This window comes from Phocoena sinus, chromosome 9 (genome assembly GCF_008692025.1).
Source record: "Phocoena sinus isolate mPhoSin1 chromosome 9, mPhoSin1.pri, whole genome shotgun sequence".
In the NCBI taxonomy this organism is placed as follows: Eukaryota; Metazoa; Chordata; class Mammalia; order Artiodactyla; family Phocoenidae; genus Phocoena; species Phocoena sinus.
In genome coordinates, this window is record NC_045771.1 from 11052147 (window position 1) to 11077602 (window position 25456).

Genomic DNA, 25456 nt, shown 5'->3' on the forward strand with positions numbered 1-25456 from the left:
GGGTTGTCATGAGGTCAGCTTATAAAGGACTGAGAATGTTAAACTAAGGAGTTTGAACTTTATCCTGTAGGCAGGGGAGCGCTAACTGAAATTTATCAAGTAGTTTGTGGGCACTTCCAGCCAATATGGAGTAACAAACACCATCACATTTACCCTACCATCTTAAACAAGTAAAAAGTATACAAAATCTAGGAAACAGTTATTGTCAGACATTGGACAACAGCCAATGCAGAAGTCATTCCTGAGAAAAGAGAAACAAATGAGCTGAGCCCTACAATAACCCCAGCATACTGTCTGGAGGAAATTTCCAGGTTGCAGGGCAGGGTTGAGGATACAGAACTGAGAATTCAGGGAGACTAAGGTGGCTGGCATTCACAGGATGGAGTGCTGGAAAGGAAGCACTACACAGAGAGAAGAGAGCTGCATTGAGAGGAGAACACTGCAGAAGAGACTTCAGGGGGTTCCCCTCAAATCTTCAGCTGAGTACTGGTCGCTGCACGTGTGTGGAGAAACTACCCTAGTTGGGAAAAGAACCAATGAAAAGGCAAAATAATCACTGAAGTTCACACAGTGCCAGGGATGGTCTGTATTCCTACAGCCAGAGTGGAAGAACCTTGCAATACATGATGCACTGAGTAGAGTACCCAGAAGGATGTTGCCTCAGGAATAGGGAAACAGCGCCAGAATGAAGGCTTCTCTGGTTCTAGGTAACACAACTTAGAAGTCAGTCTTTAAAGGATTAATGTGCTTCCAAGTAACAGAACACAGAGCAAGGCTCAACAGTATATATATACACACACACATATCCATATATACATGCATACATACACACCTTGTTGTATATATAGGAGATACAGATATAGATATATCTATCTATATGCACATCACCTACATATACACAACAAGGTAGAATGTCTGACATTGAATAACAACATTTCAGGACATGCAAAGAAGCAGGAAAATATGACTCATAATTAGGACGAAAGCATCTTGATAGAAACAGACCCAAAAATAGTAGACAAGAACATTCAAATAGTGATGTAATTATATTCCATATATTCAAGAAGGTAAAGAAAAATATGTGTGTGATAAGTAAAGACGTGGAGGATATAAATGAGACCCAAGTGAAATTACAGTACTATAAATGAAAAGAAATCAATGTCTTAGATGACAAATAAACTGAATGGAATTAACTACAGACACTGAAGAAGACTAGAAAACTTTAAGACACAGCAATAGAAACTCTCCTAAATGACACACAGAGAAGAAAAAGCCTGTTAAAAAAGAAAAGCAGCATAATAAAGCATCAATGAACCATAAGACAGTTTCAAAAGGCTAAGTATAATTTGAGTCCCCAAAGAAGGGAAGAGAAAAAAGGGGAGATGGAAAAAATATTTGAAGAAATAATGGACGAAAAATCTCCCAATTTGATGGAAGCTATGAACACACAAATCCAAGAAGCTATAGGAACCCCAAGCACAAAACACATTAAAATAACTACACTAAGGTACATGATAGTCAATCTGCTTAAAACCAGTGATCAAGAGAAAAATCTTAAAATCAGCTAAAGATACAGGTACAGAGAAACAAAGTTAAGAATGATAGCAGGCTTCTCTTCAGGAAAAATGAAGGACAAAAGATAGTGGACCCACATCTTTAAAGCACCAAAAGGAAGAAAAACTGTCAGCCTAAAAGTCTATATATCCAGCTTTCAAAAATAAAAGGAAAATAATGACTACTCAGACATATGAATGCTGAAAACTCCATTACCAGATTTTTACCACAAGAAATGTAAAAGGAATTCCTTTAACATGGAAAATGATACCAGATGGAAATCTCTTATTTCCAAAGGAATGAATGCTTACTAATGGTGAATATGTAAGTAAATATAAAATACTATTTTTTTATTTTAAATATTTTTTTAAGAAATAATTGTTGAAAGCAAAAATAATAACAGTGTATCATGGGTTTTATAACATGTAGAAGGGTACAAAGAATGGGAAGGAAAACCGAAATAAACTGTTTTAAGATTCTTATATTTTCGTGAAATGGTATGATGTCACTTGAAGGTAAATTGTGATAAATTAGACATGTATCCCAAAAGTCCTAAAGCAATCACTAAAAAAGTCAATAAACATTATAAATCAATGTTATTGTTCATAAGCCAACAAATGAGATAAAACTGAATCATAAAAATACCCGATTACTCAAAAATAAGGCATAAAAAGAGGAAAAGAGGAACCAAGAACATAGGTGATGAATAGAAAACAGTGGCAAGAGGATAGATTGAAACCCAACCATATCAATAATCATGATATATTATGTGTGAGTGGTCTGAACACTTAAACAATTTAAGGCAGAGACTCATATTGGATTAAAAAATCCAAGATCCACCTATATGCTGTCTACAAGAAACCCGCTCTAAATATAAGGTTGTTTGTGCTCATCTCTGAAGCCTGCACCAGCCCTAAAAAGCTGCAGCTCTGAAAAGTCACGCTTTTCCTCTGAAAAGTCATGGCCTCTGCTGAATATGGACTTTACCAAAGAGGCATGCCAAGTTTCACTGTGTTCTTTACAGCAAGCACTAAAATGCTACATTTTATCCCTGGCTTCTGGCTTCCTCGGTTCTCAAAACGGTCAACACTGGGACTTCCCTGGTGGCGCAGTGGTTAAGAATCCGCCTGCCAATGCAGGGGACACGGGTTCGAGCCCTGGTCCGGGAAGATCCCACATGCCACGGAGCAACTAAGCCCGTGAGCCACAACTACTGAGCCTGTGCTCTAGAGCCCACGAGCCACAACTACTGAAGCCTGTGTGCCTAGAGCCCGTGCTCTGCACCAAGAGAAGCCACCGCAGTGAGAAGCCCACACACAGCAACAAAGACACAGCACAGCCAAAAAATAATTAATAAATAAATAAACAAACAAAACAAAAACAGGGGGTGATACTATATTACCCCTTTATTAAAAGAAAAAAAAAACGGTCAACACTTTCAGGAAGCATTCCAACTTAACAGCCTTATCAAATCCTGTTAGACATCAGGTTATGAATTACCAGAAACTGTAATTTGTGCCATGAATCTGATAATCCTTTTCTTCCCCCTTCCAGCTAAAACATCCATATGTCTATTCATTCATTCATCAGCCAAATAGTTAACATGTATAAGGCAGCCACTTTGCCAGATCTGTATACACAGGTATATATTGGTGAAACAAACCACTGTAGTTTCAGTACCCATGGAGCTTAACATATAGTAGAGGAGACAGTCTGTAAATGAAAATATAAGTACCTGTTGTGTTAAGAGTAGTAATAAAAACAAAGAGAAAATATTAGGAGGCGGGTGTTAAGTAGAAAATGTGGCCAGAGGACTCCTCCTTGAGAAATAACACTTAAACCAAGAGCTGGGTAGGAGCTAGCCATAAGAACCACCGAGAGAGAGAGGTTCCGGGCACAGGAATAGCATATGTAAAGACCCTGAGGCAGAAGAACGGAATATGTTTAAGATGCTTGAAGGACAAGAACAGTCACCTGAGATGAAGCAGAAATGGTGGAACCAGATCATGCAGGGCTACGGTAAGATGTTTTCATTTTCCTCTAAGTACAATGGACAGTCATTAAAGCATGTTAACAGCAGGGTGACACACATGACAATTTCCATTTTAAAACTGTCTCCCTAGCCAGCCTGTGGAGAACGGATTATAATGGGACAGGAGTGGAAACAGGGCGAGAAGTTTAGGAAGCGGTCACTAAAGAACAGGCAGGAGAGGAGAGGGGCTTGGGCCAGAGTGGTGATGACCGAGGGAAGTTAAAGGATTTGAGATGTGTTTCGGAGGTTGAACTGGCTGGAATATTCTGGCACCTTATATGTAAGCTGTGAGGGAGAGTGCAGAATCAAGGATGATTCCAACTGGGTGGCTGAAACAAAAAGAGGGAGGCCTGGGGGTGTTACAAGTTTTGGGGTGGGAATCAGAAGTTCAGTTTGAGAATGAGGTTAAGTTTAAAATCTCTGAAAGCCATCAGTGCTTACCTTTGCTCATGAGCCCAAACCAACTGGGCCTTGGAGCAGCATCTCTGAGAGTTCAGATCAGAAATTATATCTCCCAACTAAAGAACATGGATCTAATATTGCCTGGTGCATCTCTAATTCCAAATATGGCTTTCCCCACCTCTGTTGCTTTTTCCTCCCTCTCCTGGGGACTGCTCTGAGTGACAGCCTGACCGAATCGAGGTGGCCCAGGCAAGGCCCACACTTCCTTGGGTAAATTTAATAATGCACACAGCACCCCAGTTATAAGACAGAGACAATCAAAAGCCTTGTGCAGGGCTTCCCTGGTGGCGCAGTGGTTGAGAGTCTGCCTGCCGATACAGGGGACGCGGGTTCGTGCCCCGGTCCGGGAGGATCCCACGTGCCACGGAGCGGCTGGGTCCGTGAGCCATGGCCGCTGAGCCTGTGCTCCGCAGCGGGAGAGGCCACAGCAGTGAGAGGCCCGCGTACTGCAAAAAAAAAAAAAACCAAAAAAAAGTCTTTTGCAAGCTGAAGACTGGGTCTAGCAGCCCATACGGTTGCTCCTTTGTCTTTCCAGCAAGCTGCATGACAGGTTTTACCAGCCTAATTATTTCTCGGTTAATCAATCTAGTCTTCTATCATTTCATCTCTCTGCCCCATTTAAACGCATGGCTTATATTTCACCATCCCCTCCTGCATGCAAAGGAAGTTGCTGCTAGCTTCTTCCCTGTACTACTGATCTTGCCCTTGACTGATATCAGGAGAAAGGAGGCATTTCAAGACAAGGGCAGCTCATCTTCAATTCCAAAGAGCTGGAACTGTCACTCTAATGTGGGTGGACTTTAAAGTTTGGTGCCCCAAAGCACAGAGGAGCCTGCTGACCACGACACGGCCCCACCTTTCACACTATTCACTGGACCTGGAGGGGGATGGTACCTGGGTCACAGGGTACGAGACGCACAGGCTCAAAGGCTTCAAAGCCCACAAGGACATGAGTCCATGGCCTAAAAGCACTAATAGAACGGTCAGGACCACACCCTGGCCAGAAAGCAGAGCTCTCTTCCTGCACGATGAGGGCTCCTGGCAGAGCACTTTCTCCTGGGAGCCACGACCCTCCACCTGAACATCAGAAAAGCCTGTCAAGCCACTGGCAGAGGTGTAGCCCCAGGCCAGCAAAGGAGGACAAACACCTGGTTCTGGGGATCTTCTAACTCTCACTAGACCTGCCCGGTTGGCCCATCTAGCTTAGGCCCCTCCTTGATGAAGCACTTTAATCGTACACCTGCCACCCTGGCCGCCTATTTCTGTGCAATAAACAACTCTCTGGCTCCTCATGGGTTTGGGACTACAAAAAACCACAGGTCGGATCAATCACCAACTGGAAGAGATTTTTTTTTTTTAAAGTCTGTAAGAAGAAAAAAAAAAAAGAATTAGAAGCTTTATTTCAAGTTTGCTTTTTAATTAAAAAAAAATGTAGACCTTCAAATTAAAAGTTTTTGCCAACTGGTGGAGGACAGTTAAATTACAGTATGGTCACGCAATAAGTTCCTAAGATGGAAAAAAAATTAAGGACTCTGCTTTTCACAGTACGTCCTGCAGGGAGGAATGCTCAAAATTATATATATATAATTAATTACAATCATGTAGAACATATATGAAACACGGTAATGGCAGAAATACTGTAAGGAAGGGTACCAAACTGTCTACAACTGATACTGTTTGATGGAAAATTGTACTGTTTTCTTTTCTAATCATTTCTACCATTTACCAATATTTTCCTGATAAATTTGCATTCCTATTAAGAGACAGAGTTATTTTACTTTTAAAACAAATTAGACATAAATTCTTCTGCTTCCCTGTCAACAGCCCGCTTAAAGAAATAGATATAATTTAAATCTAAATGTTTTAAAATCACCGTCAACAAAAGGTTAAGAGTGCTACTCTACATGAAATCTTATTTCTGTCAATTACACTTAACTGAATCCAGGAAAACTAAACTTGTGGTCAAAACACTGGGATTTATATATATATATATATATATATATATATATATACACGTCTATGTATATATGTACGTGTATTATGTACACATATGTTTTTTACTTTTGAGATAATTGTAGTTTCACATGAAGTGTTAAGAAATCATACAGAGCGATCTCGTATCTGCTTCCCCCAGTGGAAACATCTTGTATCACACCAGGAAACTGACATCGGCACAATCCACAGACCTTATTCAGATTTCACCAGTTTTACACACACTCGTGTGTGTACACGTATATACACTTGACCCTTGAACAACGCAGAGGTCGAGGCACCAGCCCTCTGCACAGTCGAAAATCCACGTATAACTTACAGTCGGCCTCTGTATCCGTGGCTCTTCCCTATCTGAGATTTCACCAGCCCTCTGCACAGTCGAAAATCCACGTATAACTTACAGTCGGCCTCTGTATCCGTGGCTCTTCCCTATCTGAGATTTCACCTCTGCGGATTCAACCAACTACGGATCATGCGGTTCTATGGTATTTACTATTTTTAAAAATCTGCACATACGTGGACCTGTGCGGTTCAAACCCGTGTTGTTCAAGGGTCAACTCTGTTTAGTCCTATGCAATTTTATCTTACGTGTAGACTCACGCGATCACCCCCACGGTCAAGGCTCAGAACGGCTCCATCACTGTTGCTCCCTTGTACAGCCATAGCCATAGCCACCTCCCCACGCTGCCCTCTAATTCCTGGCAATGGTGATCAACTTCTGGTCAACGAACAATCATTGATCCCCACGTGCAAACCACCATGCCAAGCCCTGGAGGATCTTTTTTTTTTTTACTTTTTAAAACTACTTTGTTGAGTTCTGACTGACATTTGAAACATCACATGTATGGAACGTATACAACTCTATGAGTTTGGGGATAAATGCATGACCATGAAACCATCACTATCATCAAGGCCGTTAACATTTCCATCACCTCCCAAAGTTCCCTCGCACCCCTTTATCATAATTATTGTGTGTGGGATAAGAACACTTGATATAAGATCTACCCTGTAGCCAATTTTATATATACAATACATACTGTTAGCTCCAGGCACCGGCTGTACATTAGATCTCCAGAACTTATCCTGTATAACTGAAACTTTGTACCTTTTTTCACACACACACACACACACACACAATGTATTTTATTTTTACAAGAGATAAACAGACTGACACCAAGCACTGTAAATGGATGACCACAACAGGAGCAACACTGACTGCAATTACCACACACGAAACCCACTCACACTACGTCATCATAGTGACGTTCAGTCCCCTGGAGGATCTTGATGCAAATATAAATGACATAAACGGGAAAGCCTAGTGGTTAGGAGTATGGCCGGGAACCAGACCAACCGGGTTCAGATCTTGGGTGTGCCACCTAGCAGCTGTGTGATCTGTGGCAAAGCACTTAAGCTCCCTGTGTCACAGCTCCTTCTTCGATAAAATGGGGCTAACCATAGAACCTTAGAGGGTTGTCGTGAGCATTCAGTGAGTTGATATCCGTAGAGCAAGTAGAAAGTGCCTGGCGTGAACAGATGTATGTTAACACATGTAAGAGCTCACCACCGGTGGAGAACATACAGAGCTCTCATCAGGTCAGCCTGTGTTAGGTGATGTAATATCAAGGTGAGCACGGCACAGTGGGAGGAAGGAAGGAGCAGTTCCTCCTGGCCGTGGAAAGCTAAGATAGTCTTCACAGGCAAGAGATTATTTGGGTTGGGCTTTCAAGTGTGAGTAAGACTTTAACAGAAATAAAAGGGAAGGGACGATGTTCCAGGCCTATAAAACGATGTGCTCTGTGGTCCCGAGGCATGAGAAGGCGGGGGCCGTTCTGAGAGAGGCCCACAAGATTGGAACGAGAGGACACCACGAGGAGACTAGACGAAGGTCTGTGAGTGCGGTGAGAGGAGAAGGGAAGGACAGCAGCCACAGATGCAGAATGAGGGAAGGCCGGGGCTGGGTTTGGAGCGGCTCTTGAATGCCAGGCTATAGTTAGCATTACAGCTTTGCAATCCTGGAGAAGATCAGAACAGAGCAGAAAGAAGACAGTCTGTCTCCAAAACATGGGTACATCAGGAGGGGATTAGAATGCAAGGGAACGTGCCTTGTAAATTACAGAACACACAAGCAATAGTGATTTATTAGGAGGACAGCCTCATTAAAAACTAGCAGCAGCAACCAGGTTGCTTAGACACGGCCACTATTCTTGTCAGATGCATAAAGTCTTGCGAGTCTGGGGCACGGGGATTAGACGTGCTCAGGCTCACTCATGCCAGAACCTGTTTTCTCCCCGCCAGGGCAGTTTATGCTCTAGCCAGGTGTTCTCAATGCCCGTCACCTCCAACCAGCCTTTCCCGGGGTTTCCAAAGGAAGCAGCTCTGCAGAGACTTCGGCAACTCCCAGTGTCTCCCCCGTCACTGGCACCCTCCTCTCTGTCATGGTGAGCCCACGGCGTTTATCTGATCATCCGGCCAAGGGCCTCCTTCGGACTCAGGACGTCCTGGTCCCCGAACCTGTGATGAGCTCCGGTTTCCCTTTGCCCTCCCCTGCCCTGGATGGAGCTTCGCCTCCTGGTTGTTTCCTGGGGCCTTTACCTCCCGTGTTTACTGGGACTGTGATCTCCCAACCCAGGGCCCGTTCAGATTTCTGCCTTTTCACAACCGTATTCTTGCCTCTGGTCCCAGGATTTCCAATGACCTCTTGCTGCCTACTCCCAGGAGTGGCATGTAGGACAAGAATGAATTACCCTGTGTCTCTGCTTTGAAAAATTTTCTCAGTCAACCACCTTCTACTGGTTATTTTTCTCATTATAGAGAGGGAGGGAGGAAGGACAAAGAATCTATTTCACTTGCTTAAAATAATTGTACGGTTGGTTAACTCTACATACAATGGGAAAAACAAAAGATTAATTATACCCTTTAGTAGCATCAGACCTGTTCCTCTTTGTTGTCATTCTATCCATGAGAAGAAAAAGATGTTGGAATAAATGGCGCTTGCTAAGAGGGTGGAAGTGGTGGTTTATAGTTTGGCTCTGAAAACTAAGGACAACCTCCTCCCCTCCACGCACTGCCCCCCCCCCAAATAATCCTTCCCTCTAAACAAGGTTGGTATATGAACATGCCTTAAGATCACAAAGATGCCATGTACCAAGTCTTAGAAATAAATATTTCCAAGTACCCCTAAAACAGTACCTTTTTGTCCTCCCAATAAAGAGCAGCCCCCCTCCCCTATCTGAAAGATAGCACTCTCCACAGCATATATCATAAGTACAATCCCTTTTCAACCGAACACGTCAAGACACTATCCCAAGCCTTCTTAGACCAAATTCACTTGCAGCCACTAAATCGAATTTTCATGTAAATAAAGAAAACGATATCATTTGTAAAAAAAAAACACACACACACACACAAAACAACAAGGCAAGAATATCAAGACAAGGCAAGAATATCAAGGGAGGCAACAAGGCAAGAATATCAAGGGAGGAAAGAAAGAGAGAAACAAAGAGAAGGAAAGCTTCGATTTCTTTAATGTCAGAGCCCAGGCCCAACAAATTCAATTATTTATGTGTTTAGAAAATGCCAACATCTTCAATTCCTTAAGTCTCAGAGCAAACCCTTTTATACAGTCAGACTCTGTATCTTTCAAAGTTTTATGTAAGGGTGGTATCCAGTCTATGGGTGATTTGAGTCTTTGCTTTTCTGACCTTCACCCAGGCAGAGGGCAAAGAGACGGCAAGAGGAAATACAACATAAGTGATGGCAGGGAAGGATGATTTATTCTTAATTTAATGAGATAGGATAACCTATTCAGAAATTAATTGTGACCCGCTTTCACTGCAGCAGACATCTCAGTAAAGGACAACAGGTCATCTCCTTCCCCGACAAAGTCCCCCACCATCCACTTGCCCTATTTCCATCCCCGGGGATGGTTTTAGTTGACTTTGTTTCTGCACGAACCCGTGTCCCCTGCATCGGCAGGCGGACTCCCAACCGCCGCGCCACCAGGGAAGCCCAGCAAGCCACATCTTAAACAAATTCCCTAGGAAATTCTGATCCAGGGTGTCAACACTCCTTGAAAAACACTAGGTCAAAAGAGACATTAAAACTGGAATACTTGGGTGTGGGAAGCAGGCGAGCTGAGGCTTCAGAGGAAAGAGCCAGATCTCAGAAGCCTCCTCTCCTGGTTAGGGAGGTTGGTTTTTATCACACAGGCAGGCAAGGGCCACTTCAGGGTTTAAGCAGGGCTGTGACATGGTAAGAATGCCTCTCCCTTAAACTTCAGCTCAAAGCTCACGTGTCACCCTCTCCAAGAAGGCCTTTCCTGCCCCACCCCCAATCAGAGTCCAGCAGAGCTTCCTGCTCCTCTATGCATCCTTCTATCTCACCACCGACCTCCTTGTATGGATACTGTCCATTTACTTGTGTCACCGTTCTAACCCCCTCTCTGCCAGTAAGCTTGTGCAGGCAGGAAGTGACCCGCTCACAGTGCCCAGCACACGGTAGGTGTCCTGTAAATGTTTAATCAAGCAGACTATTGCATTCCATTTACCGCCATGTCACCACCAAATGTTCCACAAAGGAAGCGACTTCACTGCCTCCCATTCCTCGCTCACATGGCCTAGAATGCTTCCTTTCTAGCTGAAACTGGGCCCTATTTTTAAACCCCTCATTTATTAAAGGATATTCGTCTTATAGGAGTCAGAATGAAACACCAGGTGCCTGGAATTTTGGTCATGTTGTCAAGGAGTTAACTCGCTTATAATTTTCGTATTTCAGAAAGAACTCGTAATATCTTCAAAGTTCATGTGTGTAGGCCAAGCCCCTGAAAGGCATTTAAGGCACAGGGAAACTTACCAATAGGTGATTACAGCAGGAAAACACGTGGTGTCCAGTCTTTTAAATCCTAAAAGCAAAACACCTGATTTCTATTCTGACCACCCCCCCCCCACCCCCAAACCTCCAGCACCAAGCACCTGGTTCAATCTGGCCAGCGCCTCCCACTCAAGGGCAGATGGAAGGAAGAGGCCATGAGGATTTTAAATCCTGAAATTATGTTATAAAGCAGACAAGAAACATTCCAGGAACTGGGAGTCGTAAAGATCACACCTGTGAAGATCTCCCTTATGCGACGCTCCTTCATTCTCGGCCAGAAAAACTGATATCAAGTGGGTGGAAACATGACACAAAACTTTGACGAGCTAGTGCTTTCTCCCGGCTTACCTGCGGCCTCCCGTGCGCGTACAACTGCGTCCCATTCAAGAGGTGTCCGCTTCACCCTGCAGCCTGGGTTCTTCCAGCTCGCTTTCATCCTCGAGGACAGCTCCGTGCTCTACGAACCTTCCAATCAGCACGGGGTCTTGGGGGCTCATTAATCCTGAGGCTTGGGGAAACCTCAATGATGCAGCTGGGAGACAGGGAACCCTTGTTAAGGGTTTGGAGCTCCCTTGATAAGTGGCTCCCCAAGTCGCCTTCCACAGGAAGGACTCTGTCTCCAAGGCCAAAGGCGCCACCAAGCCCATTGCCAAGTCCGGGCCAGGGAGCCGGCCACCCTCCCCCAGCCGAACGCCCTGGCCGTCTAGGGCGAGCCTCCGGACCGCGACCCAGTAGGCGGGCTCTCGCCCACGCCCCGCGTGCAGCCCCCACCCACCGGGGAGGGGCCGCAGCAGAGCCCGCACCTGCCCCGGCTTGGGCCTCGGCGGGGGCGGGAAGCGGCGTGGCCCCCGGGCCTCGGCAGCCCGCAGCTGCCCCAGGCACCGCCCTCCCGAGTGGGCCTCGCCGGCGGCGGGGTGAGGGCGCGGGCCCCCCACGCCCCCGGGCCTCGCAGCTCCGCACACCTGCCCGAGCGCGAGGCTTCATTAGGCGGCGCGCAAAAGCAGTCCGGCGGCCGCGTGCTGGAGTCCAGGCAATGGAGCTCAGCTCGGAGCGCGGCCCGGAGCCGCGGGGTGAGTGCGCGGGGTCCTGAGGGGCTGGAGCCCAGCGGCAGGCCGAGGGTAGGGGTTGGAGGGGAGTTGAGAGGGGCTGGACGGGGCGGGGGGCCAGGGAGCCCACCACGCCGCGCCCCCCATCCTTGGCGTTCGGATGAAGGGAAGAAAAGCAGGGCCGTGATTCTTCTGCTCTAGGTTCCCACACCCATCACCTTTCTTACCGGGGCCTATCACCCGGATACGTCGCATTTATTGAGCACCTACTGTGTACCGGGTTTGCTAGGCTACGAGCACCCCTAAAATGCTGTAAAACCGGTGTGTCCCTCCTTCCCCATTTCACCATCCAGCCTCAGCACTTCGTGCCGCCATAAAGGCCTGCAAACCCCCTTCACTAGCTTGTACCCTAGGAAACAATCTGACAACGCAAGCGCCTTAGCCCATGACCTACAGCTTTCTTACACATTGTTAGAAAGTCATTCCTTAAGACAGCCTATCTCATGCAACTTTCATTAAAAAAAAAAAAAACTCGCTCTTAGTAGTGAGCATCGTCTTAAAAATGTTCCAATTTAGTTAGAAATGATAAAGCAGCTCCTTGAGCTGAGACGGTTTGGTATCTGGAGGTTATGAGTAAGTTGGGAGGGGAATGGGGGCGGGGTTGGTGACCCCAGGAAGGACTCTGTCTAGTGGTCAAGAGCACGGCGCTGTGTGAGCTTGGGCAAACCACTCAACTTTGTCATCCACATTTCTCCATATTAGAATGAGCTATAAATATGCCTTCCTCACAAGGATTAAATGCATGCTGGACTAATCTTTGAAAGGTGCCTAGCACAATGCCTGGGACATGGTAAACTCCTGATGAATCAGTCATAGCTCAGAGAAGGACAGACAAGCTTGGAGGATGAGTGCCAGCCAGGTCACTCTTCCTTACCTGTAAAAGGAGGGTGCTCACCTGGGCCCGAGGCCCCTGAGTGAGGTTCTGCTTTGCAGGGAGGGGACGGGGGTGTGCATGAGGGAGAGGAGGGTGGCCGAGGACACAGTGAGTTCTGTGAGAGGTCAGGGTGGACATTCCTGTTAGCTCCTTTGATGTTCTTGCCTGGGCTCCTGGAGACCACTCAGTCCCGCCGCGTCCCTGCTCTGAGCACTGATGCCTGTGTCTGCCGCAGGAACGAGATCCAGTCTGAGAAACAGCACAGTCTCCATCGATTCCTCTCTCTCTTCCCAGAGTCCACTCCAACATTTGCCCCCTAGAAACCCCTGAATAGATGCCTGTCCCTCAAACTCACATTCCAGGTCTCGGGGAGAAAACAGGGAACTCACAGAGAGTAAGTTCCCCCCAAATTAGGATTGCACGCCTACTGTCTAGGTACGCGAGCTCAGGCTCCTCGTGGCTGCATCTATTTGCTTTTGCATTTCCAAGCTGTGGGACAATCTAATTTGACCCTCACAGTAGCAGAGTTAGGAAGGTACGCCTGGAATGATTACCCCATTTGATAAGTGGACAAATTAAAGCTTCAGATCAAACAGAACACCCGTTGCAGACCAGGAAGCAGCACGCCCTCCTGGTCCAGGCTGTTCCTTCTCCTGAGCTAAGGTCAGCGGGTGCTGGCTCTCCACAGGTCAGGAGGGCGGAGACAAGCCCCCGGCTGCCAGGCTAGAGGAGGAGGAACCCCTGCAGAGTTCAGCCCCCCACACTCGGGAAGCCCCAAGTGAGGACGTGCCCCTCTCCTGCGCTGCTCCCGGGGAGAAGCAGCCATCAGAGGCCCCTGGAGAAGTAGCTGGGGCTGGTGCTGGGAGAGCCTGCCAGCGCCAGGGCTCGGGGGCTCTCCGCAAAGACAGAGCCCTGGGCGCGCCTAGACCCCAGCCTCAGGGGGAAGGGCATCCTCTTCCGGTGAGAGAGGGGAAGCTGGGGAAGAGGCCCTACTCTCCAGCCGCCGGTAAGCAGAAAAAGCCTAACGCTGTGGGTCTGGACTCCACGGCATCTCCCAGTGTCGCTAACCCAGCCCGGGCCACGTACAACCCAGTGCCTTGTGGGTCAGGCCGGGGCTCCTGCCATCTGGCCAACCTCCTTAGCACGTTGGCCCAGAACAGCCAAAACACAGACCAGCAGAAGTCGCCGGATGTGACCTGCCAAGGCCGGAAAAAGACGCGGACTCTGTACCGCTCGGGTAAGTCCCTGAAGGCGAGCGGAAACCTAGGGGACCTGGCCTCATCTCTGGGAAAGCTGGGCACAACAGAGCATGCAGCAGCCCCAGGAGAGAGGAGTGTGGTTTGTTTGTACATCACCTTGGCCGGGTCCTCTCTTGACCTGTGCAGGCCATAACCTCTGACCTCAGAGGGAAAGGTTGGGTTTTCTCATCAGAATATGAAATTGGGCCCAGGGTAGAAGGGGCAGGAAAGTAAACACCACACAGTTCCCTGCCACAAAGCCTGAGAGACAGGAGGCCCCAGCCCAATGGGGAGCTTAGTCGGAGGGCTCTGGGGAGGCCCTCGGGTTGGGGACAGCGGTCCCCTCTGGAGGGCAACTGTTTTTCTCCTCTGCTTCCGCATCACTGGTGTTCATCCTCAAGCCAGTGTTTTCTTCTTCCAGACCAGCTGGAGGAGCTAGAAAAGCTCTTCCAAGAAGACCACTATCCGGACAGCGATAAGCGCCGGGAGATTGCCCAGACGGTGGGAGTCACCCCCCAACGCATCATGGTAAGGGCACTGGCCCTCGGTCTCGGGGTGGAGGAGAACCCACGTGCCGGCCCTCTGGGAGAGCCAAACAAGTACTCAGCACCTCCCGGACAGGGGCTGGGGTGAGGCCTCAGATGGGGCTGTGTTCTTGCCTGTTTCCGCGCTGCCACAGCCTTAGAATATGAGAAGAGGAAAGTACCTCAGAGGCCATCTCGATGAACCTTTCCCTGTCAGTCTGAGCGCTGCAGTGATCTGCAGTCACGGAGACATCATGGGACAGCAGGACTGAGCCTCAGGCTCTACCCTGTTTCTCAAGCTCTTCGGGTGTCTCTCCCCTACAGGTGTGGTTCCAGAATCGCCGGGCAAAGTGGCGAAAAGTGGAGAAAATGACTGGGAAGGAGAGCACGGACGCTACTGCTGGCCCTGCCCTCAGCCCTACCAGCAGCCAGTGCAGGTAAGACTTCCTCCTCTTCCTGGCCCATCCCCATGGGCAGGAACTGGGGGCTAAGCTGGGATCCTGGGCTCTAGGGGGAGAAGGGACTGGAAGGCTGGGCATAGGGAGTTGTTGGCTAATAGAGGGATTTTGACTGCATGAGGTTGGGAAGTTGCCCAGTGCCTTGTAGGAGGCACAGTTTGGAAATCTGGGTCCCTTTCCCTACACTGAAGCCCCAGTCTGAATCCAGGGACTGCCCGAGCTACAGTCTTCACTCGTCTCCCTCTAGTTCTGCAGCCGGACCGCCACCTGCTGTGCCCGCGGACCGGGAGCCTGGGACCTTTGCTCAGGAGTCCCCGCTGGATCCCCTTCCAGGTGAGCTGACCACCTTCCGAGGGTTGTCTGGGGAATACAGCGGCGCAGAAGACAGCAGAGTCAAAGGGCTGTTTCTTGAAAGACCTGGGAGTGGCCGGAGCTCCCCACGGTTTCGTTCAGGGGGACCCGGGCTTTGTGCACTTGGACCACACCCAGCGCTGCCAAGGCTGCCCCCCACTTTCATACTCTTACAACCCCCCTTTGACCTCTGTTCCTAGAGCCCCCCATGCTGCTGACATCTGACCAGACTCTGGCCCCGACCCAACAGAGTGAGGGTGCCCAGAGGGTGGAAGTGACCCCACCACTCTTCAGCCCCCCACCTGTCCGAAGAGCCAACCTTCCTTTCCCCCTCGGCCCCGTGCACACCTCCCAGCTGATGTCTTTGCTGCTGGATACCCCAGGCAACGAGAGCAGCCGCAAGGATGGCCCTTGTGGGTCGTGGGGGACAAGGTACGCAACCTAATGGCGGTGGTACCTGACTTATCCTGGGGGAGGTACGGGAGGAGGAAAGATAGATGGAGCTTGGGAGCGGGGAGGGTGACTGAGAGAGGCAAGGAGTAGTAAACGTGGTGAGGATTAAAAGGGTAAGTGGATTGGGGTGCGAAGGATCTAGGACATCACAGCAGTAGCGCAGGAACGAGGATGAGAAGCTAGAGCAGGAGAAAGAACGGGAGGCGGCAGGTCTGGGGTCGTGGGGATGGGGGATGGGAGCCTCGCTGCGCGGTAGGGATGGGGCCGCCCCCCGAGCCGCACAAAATACTCCTCTGGGGGCTTCCCTGGTGGCGCAGTGGTTGGGAGTCTGCCTGCCGATGCAGGGGACACGGGTTCGTGCCCCGGTCCGGGAAGATCCCACGTGCCGCGGAGCGGCTGGGCCCGTGAGCCATGGCCGCTGAGCCTGCGCGTCTGGAGCCTGTGCTCCGCAACGGGAGAGGCCACGGCAGTGAGAGGCCCGCGTACCACAAAAAAAAAAAAAAATGCTCCTCTGTCTCTCTCAGCGTCACGCCACCCCCCGCCTGCTCGTACTTGGAGGAGCTGGAACCCCAGGAATATCAACCCAGCAGCCAGCCAGGACCGTTCCAGTTCTCCCAGGCTCCACAGAGCCAGCTTTTCCAACACCCCCAGCCCCAGTTTCCATACCTGCACCCCTTCCCCTTCCACATGCCCAGCTCCCTGACCCCTCCACTGCTGGAAGACTCTCTGTCTGCATTGTCCTATGGCCCCAGCGGGGGCACATCCCAGGGCTACTTCCCGGGCCCTCCATCAGGGCAGATCCTGCTGCAGCCACCCGCTGGGAACATGGGTGAGTCGGGGCTGGAACAGAAAGGGACCTTTGGTGACTGAGGACGGTGAGAAGGGAGAGAGCCTCGTGAGCTGGAGGGAAGGCATGGGGTGAGTGAATCACTGTTACTTAAAGAAAGCCCGATTGTCCTTATGAAGCTCTCCTTCCTCCAGTTTCTCGGAGGTTTCAGAGCAGAGTAAGACTCAGCAAGAGAGCTTTGGAGTGAGGAAACGCAAAGTTTGAAGTCCAGCTCAGCTCTGGGCTCTCCTGAGGTTCCTGGATTCTGAAACGGGGATCATATTCCCATATCTTAGAGGGCTTGCTGAAGATTAGGAACCACAGGCGTGGAATACTTGGCACGAGATAGGTGGGAGCTGATGTGCGTATCTGATGGGCCACCTGGACCCTGAAATCCGGGAAGTGACCATCATAGGAGGACTCAGTTCCAGCAGAAGGGGAAGAAAGATGCTGGTTCCCAGTCTCCTGCCTGCGCGAGAGGGCACGCACTCGGCCTGACCCACGGTCCACTTCGTGTCACTGTTACCCAGACATAGGACCTCGAGACAGGAGCCTGCCTGGTCCTGAGGGGAGACGCGCTCCAGGGTCCTAACTCGTGTTTCTGTGGAGCAGGGAGGGGACTGTGTCACAGAACACTTTGAACGTGGTCGGTACCCGTCATCCTACTTACTCTTTGTTTTGCTCTCTGATCCCACAGGTACAGTCCCCTGGAATGACCCCTGCTTGCCAGACCTGCCCTTCCCCAGTTCCTTCTGTCCACCAGCTCTGGGGGGCCCCCCGGGAGGGGACGGCTACTTCCTGGATCTGTTTGCAGCCCCTTGTGCTCAGGCTTCGAGCAGGCAGTCTTCTCCAGGCCTCGCCCGGCTTCCTGAAGGGACCAGGCCCGGCGCGGAGCCCCTACTCAGCAAGGCCCAAGAGGAGCTGCCCGCCGCCGCTGTGGAGCTGCCCTCAGCCCCCGAGGAGGGCCGAGAGGAAGACCAGACCAGCCATGGCCCCTAGTGCTGGGGCCGAGGAGTGAAGAGGCCCCCCTGCTGGGGAGGGTCGGGATGCCCCAGAGTAGACGGCGGGTGAAGTGTTAGGAAAGACTGGAGTCTGTGGATGGGGGTGGAAGTAGGGCATTTCCCCCTTTGTGGACTCATCTTTCTGGACACTGATTTGGGAAGGAAGAGGCCTGGCCCTGCCCTTTTCCCCACACCTCTGGATGGTGGCCCTGAAGAAAGAGGGTGGCCTGTGTCACCTCCGAAGTTTGTATCCGTTTGTTTTCTTGCCTCGCTACACAGATGAGCCACGGTGCCCGCTGTAAGCAGTAAACTAGTCTGCCCTTGGGTTTCTCTCTGTAATGACGCGTCTCCCCTCTCACGCCAGTGAAGAGCGCCGTGCTCGTCACTGCTTTCCACTCGGCTGACCAGCTGTGTCCCGGGCGGCCCACGTGACGTCCCCGCCATGGGGCAGGATCCCGTGGAGGCTGGCATCCTCCTGTCTCCTGCTGGGGGAGGAATTGGGCCTCTTGGACTGCGTCTTTGCTCCTGCCATTAAACCATGTTCTAGCCCCAAACCCAGAACCGAGCTTGAGCAAAGCTGAGCCCCTGCAGGGATAGGATTACCAAGAGAAGCGCCAGGCTATTTAGGTTAAGCCTCTAGAATTGTGAACTAATATTTCCAGTGGTCTTTTTTTCTGGAGTGGGGGGGGGGCGGGGGAGGGAATGAGGGGCCATGGCTGGTCTGGTCTTCCTCTCGGACCACCTCACTGTGCATTTGACGAGTGTACAGCGGGTGCCATCCTGGACCTCCAATGCTACGATCATTGGAAAATACACAATTTTTTTTTTAAACATGTATTACAAGCAATTATTAACTTAAATCCATCGTACTAGTTCTAGCGTCATGGCTCATGAGAACTGAAAAGGAAAAGTATTTAGAAATGGAGACGTGTCTTAGCTACACAAACGCATGTCCGGGTATCTGTGTGGGGTTTTAAAGACCAACAGTATTTAGTAACTTTGCACTAGTATTCTACAGCCACACAAGGATCCTAGTAGCCTTAATTTAGGGATTGCAACATATACACTGAAATAGTGTCTTATATTGTGATGTAGCTAGGTCTTTTAAAATATACATCTCTCTTTTGTTTTCACATCTTGTCTCATGACGCCCATGAAATGAGCAGCCTAAAAACAGACGTAAGGGGCAAAGATTCTTCTATGTAAGGGGTAAAAACAACAACTGTTCAGTTCCGTGCTGTTCCTCCTCTCTTGCCATCAGTCACCACGGCATACTGCTGTTTTCAAAGCCCTACAAGGAGGCTGGATATTTTCTCCTCAGATCCTAACTGATTTAGGTTCCTGCCACTCCGATAAGTAATGCCTGGTATGCATAGCAAAACAGTAGATACCTAAAGCCAAGAATGTAAGGGTGAAGGGCTTTAAGATCTGTGCTTATATGCAACAATTAGATTTAAAGTGTTAGGCAATCTAATAGTATACTGAAAACAAAGTAAGTTCATTGAGAATGAATGATAGACCAAGCAAACAGAAAATGGTGAAAACTTCTTAGAAGCATAGACTCCTAAGCTGACAAGTCCAACCACCTGGCAAATGCAGGAATGATCTCTATACCACCACTGATGGAGGATCATTCAGTCTTGATTTTCTAGGGGGGGCTGCAAAGGAGGGGACGGCTAGCTCCTTTACGCAAGAGCCTACAGAATGTTTGAAAGCTTTAATTATTATCAAGTTCACTCTTCTACTAGGAGGAAGTCAATATTGTTTAACTGATACGAGTTTTGCTTTCCACGTGCTACAAAGAATAAACCTAATATCACAAAATCTGAGGACCGTATGTCATTCCTCAGAGCCCTGGCCTCGAGTGGCCCAGTCTCTTTACCACCTTAAATTCCTCTCTTCAAATGAATATGAGTTTGTGGATGTTCCTTTTAAGAGTGGTGCCAATGGGACAGGATCGAAAACTCAGATAAACTCATGCTCCTATAGTCAATTAACGTATGACAAAGGAGGCAAGAATATACAATGGAGAAAAGACAGTCTCTTCAATAAGTGGTACAGGGAACACTGGACAGCTACGTGTAAAAGAATGAAATTTGAACACTCCCTAACACCATACACAAAAATAAACTCAAAATGGGGACTTCCCTGGTGGTCCAGTGGTTAAGAATCTAACTTCCAATGCAGGGGACATGGGTTTGATTCCTGGTCAGGGAACTAAGATCCCACATGCGATGGGGCAACTAAGCCCACGTGCTCTAGAGCCTGTGCGCCACACAACTAGAGGGCCCGAGTGCCACAGCTACTGAGCCCCTGTGCTCTGGAGCCCACGTGCCACAACTAGAGAGAAGCTCGTGCTGTGCAAAAGAGATCCTGCATGCCGCAGCAAAGACCCAATGCAGCCAAATAAATAAATTAAAAAAAATAAACTCAAAGTGGATTTAAGACCTAAATGTAAGGCCGAATACTGTAAAACTCTTAGAGGAAAACAGGCAGAACACTGACATAAAAAGCAATATCTTTTTGAACCCACCTCCTAGAGTGATGAAAATAAAAACAAAAATAAAATGGAACCTAATTAAACTCAAAAGCTTCTGCACAGCAAAGGAAACCGTAAACAAAACGAAAAGGCAACACACAGAATGGGAGAAAATATTTGCAAACAAAGCAACAGACAAGGGGCTAATCTCTAGAACATACAAACAGCTCATACAGCTCTATATCAAAAAAACAAACAAGCCAATCAGAAAATGGGCAGTGGGAATGTAAATTGATACAGCCACTATGGAGAACAGTATGGAGGTTCCTTAAAAAACTAAAAATAGAGCTACCATACGACTCGGCAATCCCACTACTGGGCATATACCCTGAGAAAACCATAATTCAAAAACTCAGGTACCACAACGTTCACTGCAGCTCTATTTACAATAGCCAGGACATGGAAGCAACCTAAGTGTCCATCAACAGATGAATGGATAAAGAAGATGTGGCACATATATACAATGGAATATTACTCAGCCATAAAAAGAAACAAAATTGAGTTATTTGTAGTGAGATGGATAGACCTAGAGCCTGTCATGCAGAGTGAAGTAAGTCAGAAAAACAAATACTGTATGCTAACACATATATATGAAATCTAAAAAAAAAAGTCATGAAGAACTTAGGGGCAGGATGGGAATAAGGATGCAGACCTACTAGAGAATGGACTTGAGGACACGGGGAGGGGCAAGGGTAAGCAGAGACAAAGTGAGAGAGTGGCATGGACATATATACACTTCCAAATGTAAAACCGATAGATAGTGGGAAGCAGCTGCATAGCACAGGGAGATCAGCTCGGTGCTTTGTGACTACCTAGAGGGGTGGGATAGGGAGGGTGGGAGGGAGATGCAAGAGGGAGGGGACATGAGGATATATGTGTACGTAGAGCTGATTCACTTTGTTATAAAGCAGAAACACACCATTGTAAAGCAATTATACTCCAATAAAGTTGTTAAAAAAAAAAAAGGGCAGAGGATCTAAATAGACATTTCTCCAAAGAAGACTTACAGGTGACCAAAAAGTACATGAAAAGATGCTCAACATCACTAATTATTAGAGAAATGCAAACCAAAACTACAATGAGGTATCACCTTTCACCAGTCAGAATGGCCATCATTAAAAAGTCTACAAACAATAAATGCTGGAAAGGGTGTGGAGAAAAGGGAACCCTCTTGCACTGTTGGTGGGAATGCAAATTGATACAGCCACTATGGAGAACAGCATGGAGGTTCTAGCAATCCCACTCCTGGGCGTATATCTGGAGAAAACCATAATGCGAAAAGATACATGCACCCCAGCGTTCACTGCAGCACTATTTACAATAGCCAAGATATGGAAGCAACCTAGACATCCATCAACAGAGGAATGGATAAAGATGTAGTACATATATACAGTGGAATATTACTCAGCCATAAAAAGGAATGAAATAATGCTATTTGCAGTGACATGGATGGACCGAGAGATTACTAAGAGAAGTAAGTCAGACAGAGAAAGTAAGTCAGACAGAGAAAGACAAATATATGATATAACTTACAGGTGGAATCTAAAAAAAAATGATACAAGTGAACTCATTTACAAAACAGACTCACAGACTTTAAAAACAAACATGGTTATGAAAGGGGAAAGATGGGGGGAGTGATAAAGTAGGAGTTTGGGATTAATGTATGCACATTACTATATATAAAATAGGTAATCAACAAGGACCTACTGTACAGCACAGGGAACTCTACTCAGTATTCTGTAATAACCTATATGGGAAATGAATATGAAAAAGAATGGATATATGTATAACTGAATCACGTAGCTGTACACCTAAAACTAACACAACATTGTAAATCAACCATACTCCAATATGATTAAAAAAACAAAAGAATGGAGCCAGAACTGAACCTTACTTGGAGTTCTCGTCAACTGCACTGTGCAGTATGACTGTTCACCTCCATCACCAACTTCTCTTCAGTTAATGTTGTCTGGAGAGAAATTGGCCTTTATTTATTTTTTTAGCCAGTTCATATTCTTGATCCAAGACAAACTTTTTGTCAACTATGACCCCCTAGGTCATTTTAATAGAAGCTGTTTTAAAGCCATTCTCTCTCATTTTGTATTTGTAGAATTGACATTTTGAATCTAAATGTACAAACATTTATGTTGCTTGTTTAGTTTCATTTGGTTTATTTTAACCCATTATTGACACTGTTAAGATGGTTTGGAGTCCTTAGTTAATCTCCTTTGGAGATTAGCCATAGTTTTGCAATTTTTTTCTCCCTGTAAGTTTATTCAGTATGTTTTATGAATTTTATGACCAAGTCATTCAAAATTAGTAAACAGGATACAAGCAAGTACAGAACATTTTGACGTGACTCCTTGAAAATATTAATGGGCACTTTTTTGAGTAGAGAGTTAAACTAGCTAAAATCCTCCTTCACTATATTATCATCCAGGGCCATCCTTTGCCGTTTACAGGATTTTGGAAAAGGATTTTGAGAAAAAAAAAAAAAAAAAAATCTTTGCTGTATGACTCACTAAAATCAAAACATATTCTCTTTATAGCACTCTAATAATTTAATGTTCTTGGAAACCTAACAACATAATAAATAAGACTAGTTTGGCATGGCTCATTCATAAGGAACACCTACTGTCTTTTATGATCATTTTAATCTAAATGTTCACAAACCATCTTTCAATGGTTTATTTATGAGAATTTTACATTAAATTTATTCTCCTTTAGTTTCTACAAATCATCTCTTTGAAAATTAGGACAATTGCCTCTTTTAAATCTTAGAGAAAATCTTTTAAATCTTAGAGATCCTCTCCTGTTCTGCTCTGGAAGAAATATAGAATTAAATATAATCTATAATTAAATATAAATCAGCTATAAGACTCCCGTTTGGGTTTTGAGACCATCCTGTGTTTTTTCGCCCAACGCTTTTAATTTCTAGAATGTTGTCCTTTCTGGAGAGCACAGACTAAACTAAGAGTCATATGTTCTCGGTATTATATGTTGACGTTATAATGTGCTCCTTGAGAAGTACATTTATCTTTTCCCTGCTCTTCCTGTTCCAAGTTTGGTTTTATTATTATCATTGCCAGCCTTACGGTTAGTATTGGTCTTTAGCATGTTTTGCAGCACTGAGTTTCTGGGCTCCACACCTTGAGATATTACCCTTGAAATTCCAGGATGTGCCTCCTTTTAACTTGTACATCTTTTCAGCCCTTTTAAAATCTGAGCTTGTAGACACAGTGTTACCTTTTGGATGACTTCTTCCATTGCTCATAATAATCACCTGGGATTACACCCGCAGAATGTCACAGTTCCACATGCCTCTGAGCCAACCCCATTTGGAAGGATCTTGGGCTAGAGTTAGCTATAGCTTTTGTTTTGGATTTGGTGGGAGTGAGGGAGCAGACGTTGCGTGCTGGAGGGCCATGGTCAGGCGACTTCTCTCCTTAAATCACAGGGCACGCACATTTCAGCACTCCTCCTACATCACCCTCCCCCCGCGCCCCCTCCCCACAGTCCCCATCCTCTTGATGTGATCACCCTCCCACAGTGCAACAGTGTGCCGTTGGCGGGAGTAGAATCCTTCCATGCAGACTCCAGAAAAAACCCCTTCTACGCCTCCAACTTAAGCTTGCACTCTCACAATTTTTTCACTAGATGGCGGTCCACCACCACTTTAACTGTGGCCTTAAAGTATTCTGGTTGTTTACAATAAGAAAGCCCATAATAATTCTTTCTCTCAAACGCCCTAGAGCCACTGAGATCAGGTTCAAAGATATTAAAGTCCCTTGGGTTGCTGCTTAGTTTGCCAGATAAAATATAGAGTGTTCGGTTAAATCTGAACTGCAGATAAACAACAAATAATGTCTTTAGTATAAGTATGCTTCCTGCAGTATGGGGGTGCCCTGTATTTTAATTTGCTAACTTCGGTAGCCCTAGTTGAGCACTTGGCTGGGGACAGCTACATCCACCATAGCTTCGCACTTCAAATAGATTGTCCAGGAGCCAGGGATTGGGCTCTGCATCTCTACTCAACTTTCTTGCATTTCAGGCTCTGAACAGTCCTGTTCATTTAGTATTTTCCTCCCTCCTGCCATTATTCAGGCTCCACACTTGTCTAAAAAAACGCTCTAAAATCTGTTGGAGTCCTATTATATTTTCTGTTCCTGTTAGCCACATTATTAATTAGTTACTTATGTATTTCTGAGATAGTCCGTTAGAATGTATTTTGAAATGCATATTTTAACGTCATTTGCGCTGACAGAACACAGAAAAACAGGCTGCAAAAGACAATCTGGCTTTTGTTGATTCCACTCCAAGTCTTAAATGGTCTTGATTAAGAATAAGTCTGATTTCCGGGAAGTGAAGAATCTCCTTCATTCACCCAGAAGTGGTGTCATTTTAGGGCCCAGGGAAAGTCTGGGTTATTTAGGGTTCTTATATTTGTAGTTTAGTTTATAATGTTCTTTCAAAAATACCCTCTCATTTGAGTTTTGTAACAAAGTCCTGAGAAATGAAAGCAGACACTCCTTCCATCATTCAGTGGGGATTTACAGGCAGCAACAGCACTGGGTGAACACTTTCTTTCTCAAAAAGATAAAATGTCCTTCCAGGCTTCAGGGAACTCACAGTCTTGCTGGGGAGTCAGACAACACAAATGACCAGTTACACTGCAGGAGGGTGATGGTGTGCAGGACCAGCCATGAGAACAAGGTGTGACATACGTCTAAAAGTTGCGGCAGCCATGTCTACTGGCGCTAAGAAAGCTTCGGAGTCCAGGGCATTACTCATAAAGGAGAGTAGAATTTGGATAAGCAGAGAAGGGAGGAAAGGGTATTTCAGGCAAAAGGCATAGTGAGTGGAAGGCCATTGAGACTGGAAAGATGATTAGGGAGAAGGTCGGAGTGGCTGGATTTGTACGTAGAGAGGCCAATGGAGGGACTGTCATCACTGAGGCCAGTAAGGAACAGAGGGAAAGGCCCCATATTCCACGCTAAGATGCTCGAGCTGTATTCTTTGGGTGATTAGAGAGGAACTGGCATTTTTCACTCAAGCATATGACTTGCCCAAATTCAGGTTTCAGAAAGACAAATGGAGCACAAGATTGGAGGGCTTAGAGAGGAGATGCAGGGAGACCAGACAAGGCTATTGAGTTAGTCTACGTGAGAGGTGAT

At 47.0% G+C, this 25456-nt stretch overlaps 1 protein-coding gene across 1 annotated transcript; it reads left to right on the forward strand.

Annotated features, from left to right (window-relative positions):
* The first annotated feature begins 7809 nt into the window (after positions 1-7809).
* Positions 7810-17741, forward strand: NOBOX (NOBOX oogenesis homeobox). Its single transcript, XM_032643789.1, has 9 exons — positions 7810-7941; positions 11620-12030; positions 13556-14129; positions 14552-14677; positions 14896-15091; positions 15360-15445; positions 15664-15895; positions 16441-16745; positions 17440-17741. Exons 1-9 carry the CDS (start codon positions 7810-7812, stop codon positions 17739-17741), a joined length of 2364 nt encoding a protein of 787 aa, XP_032499680.1.
* Positions 17742-25456: the final 7715 nt, after the last annotated feature.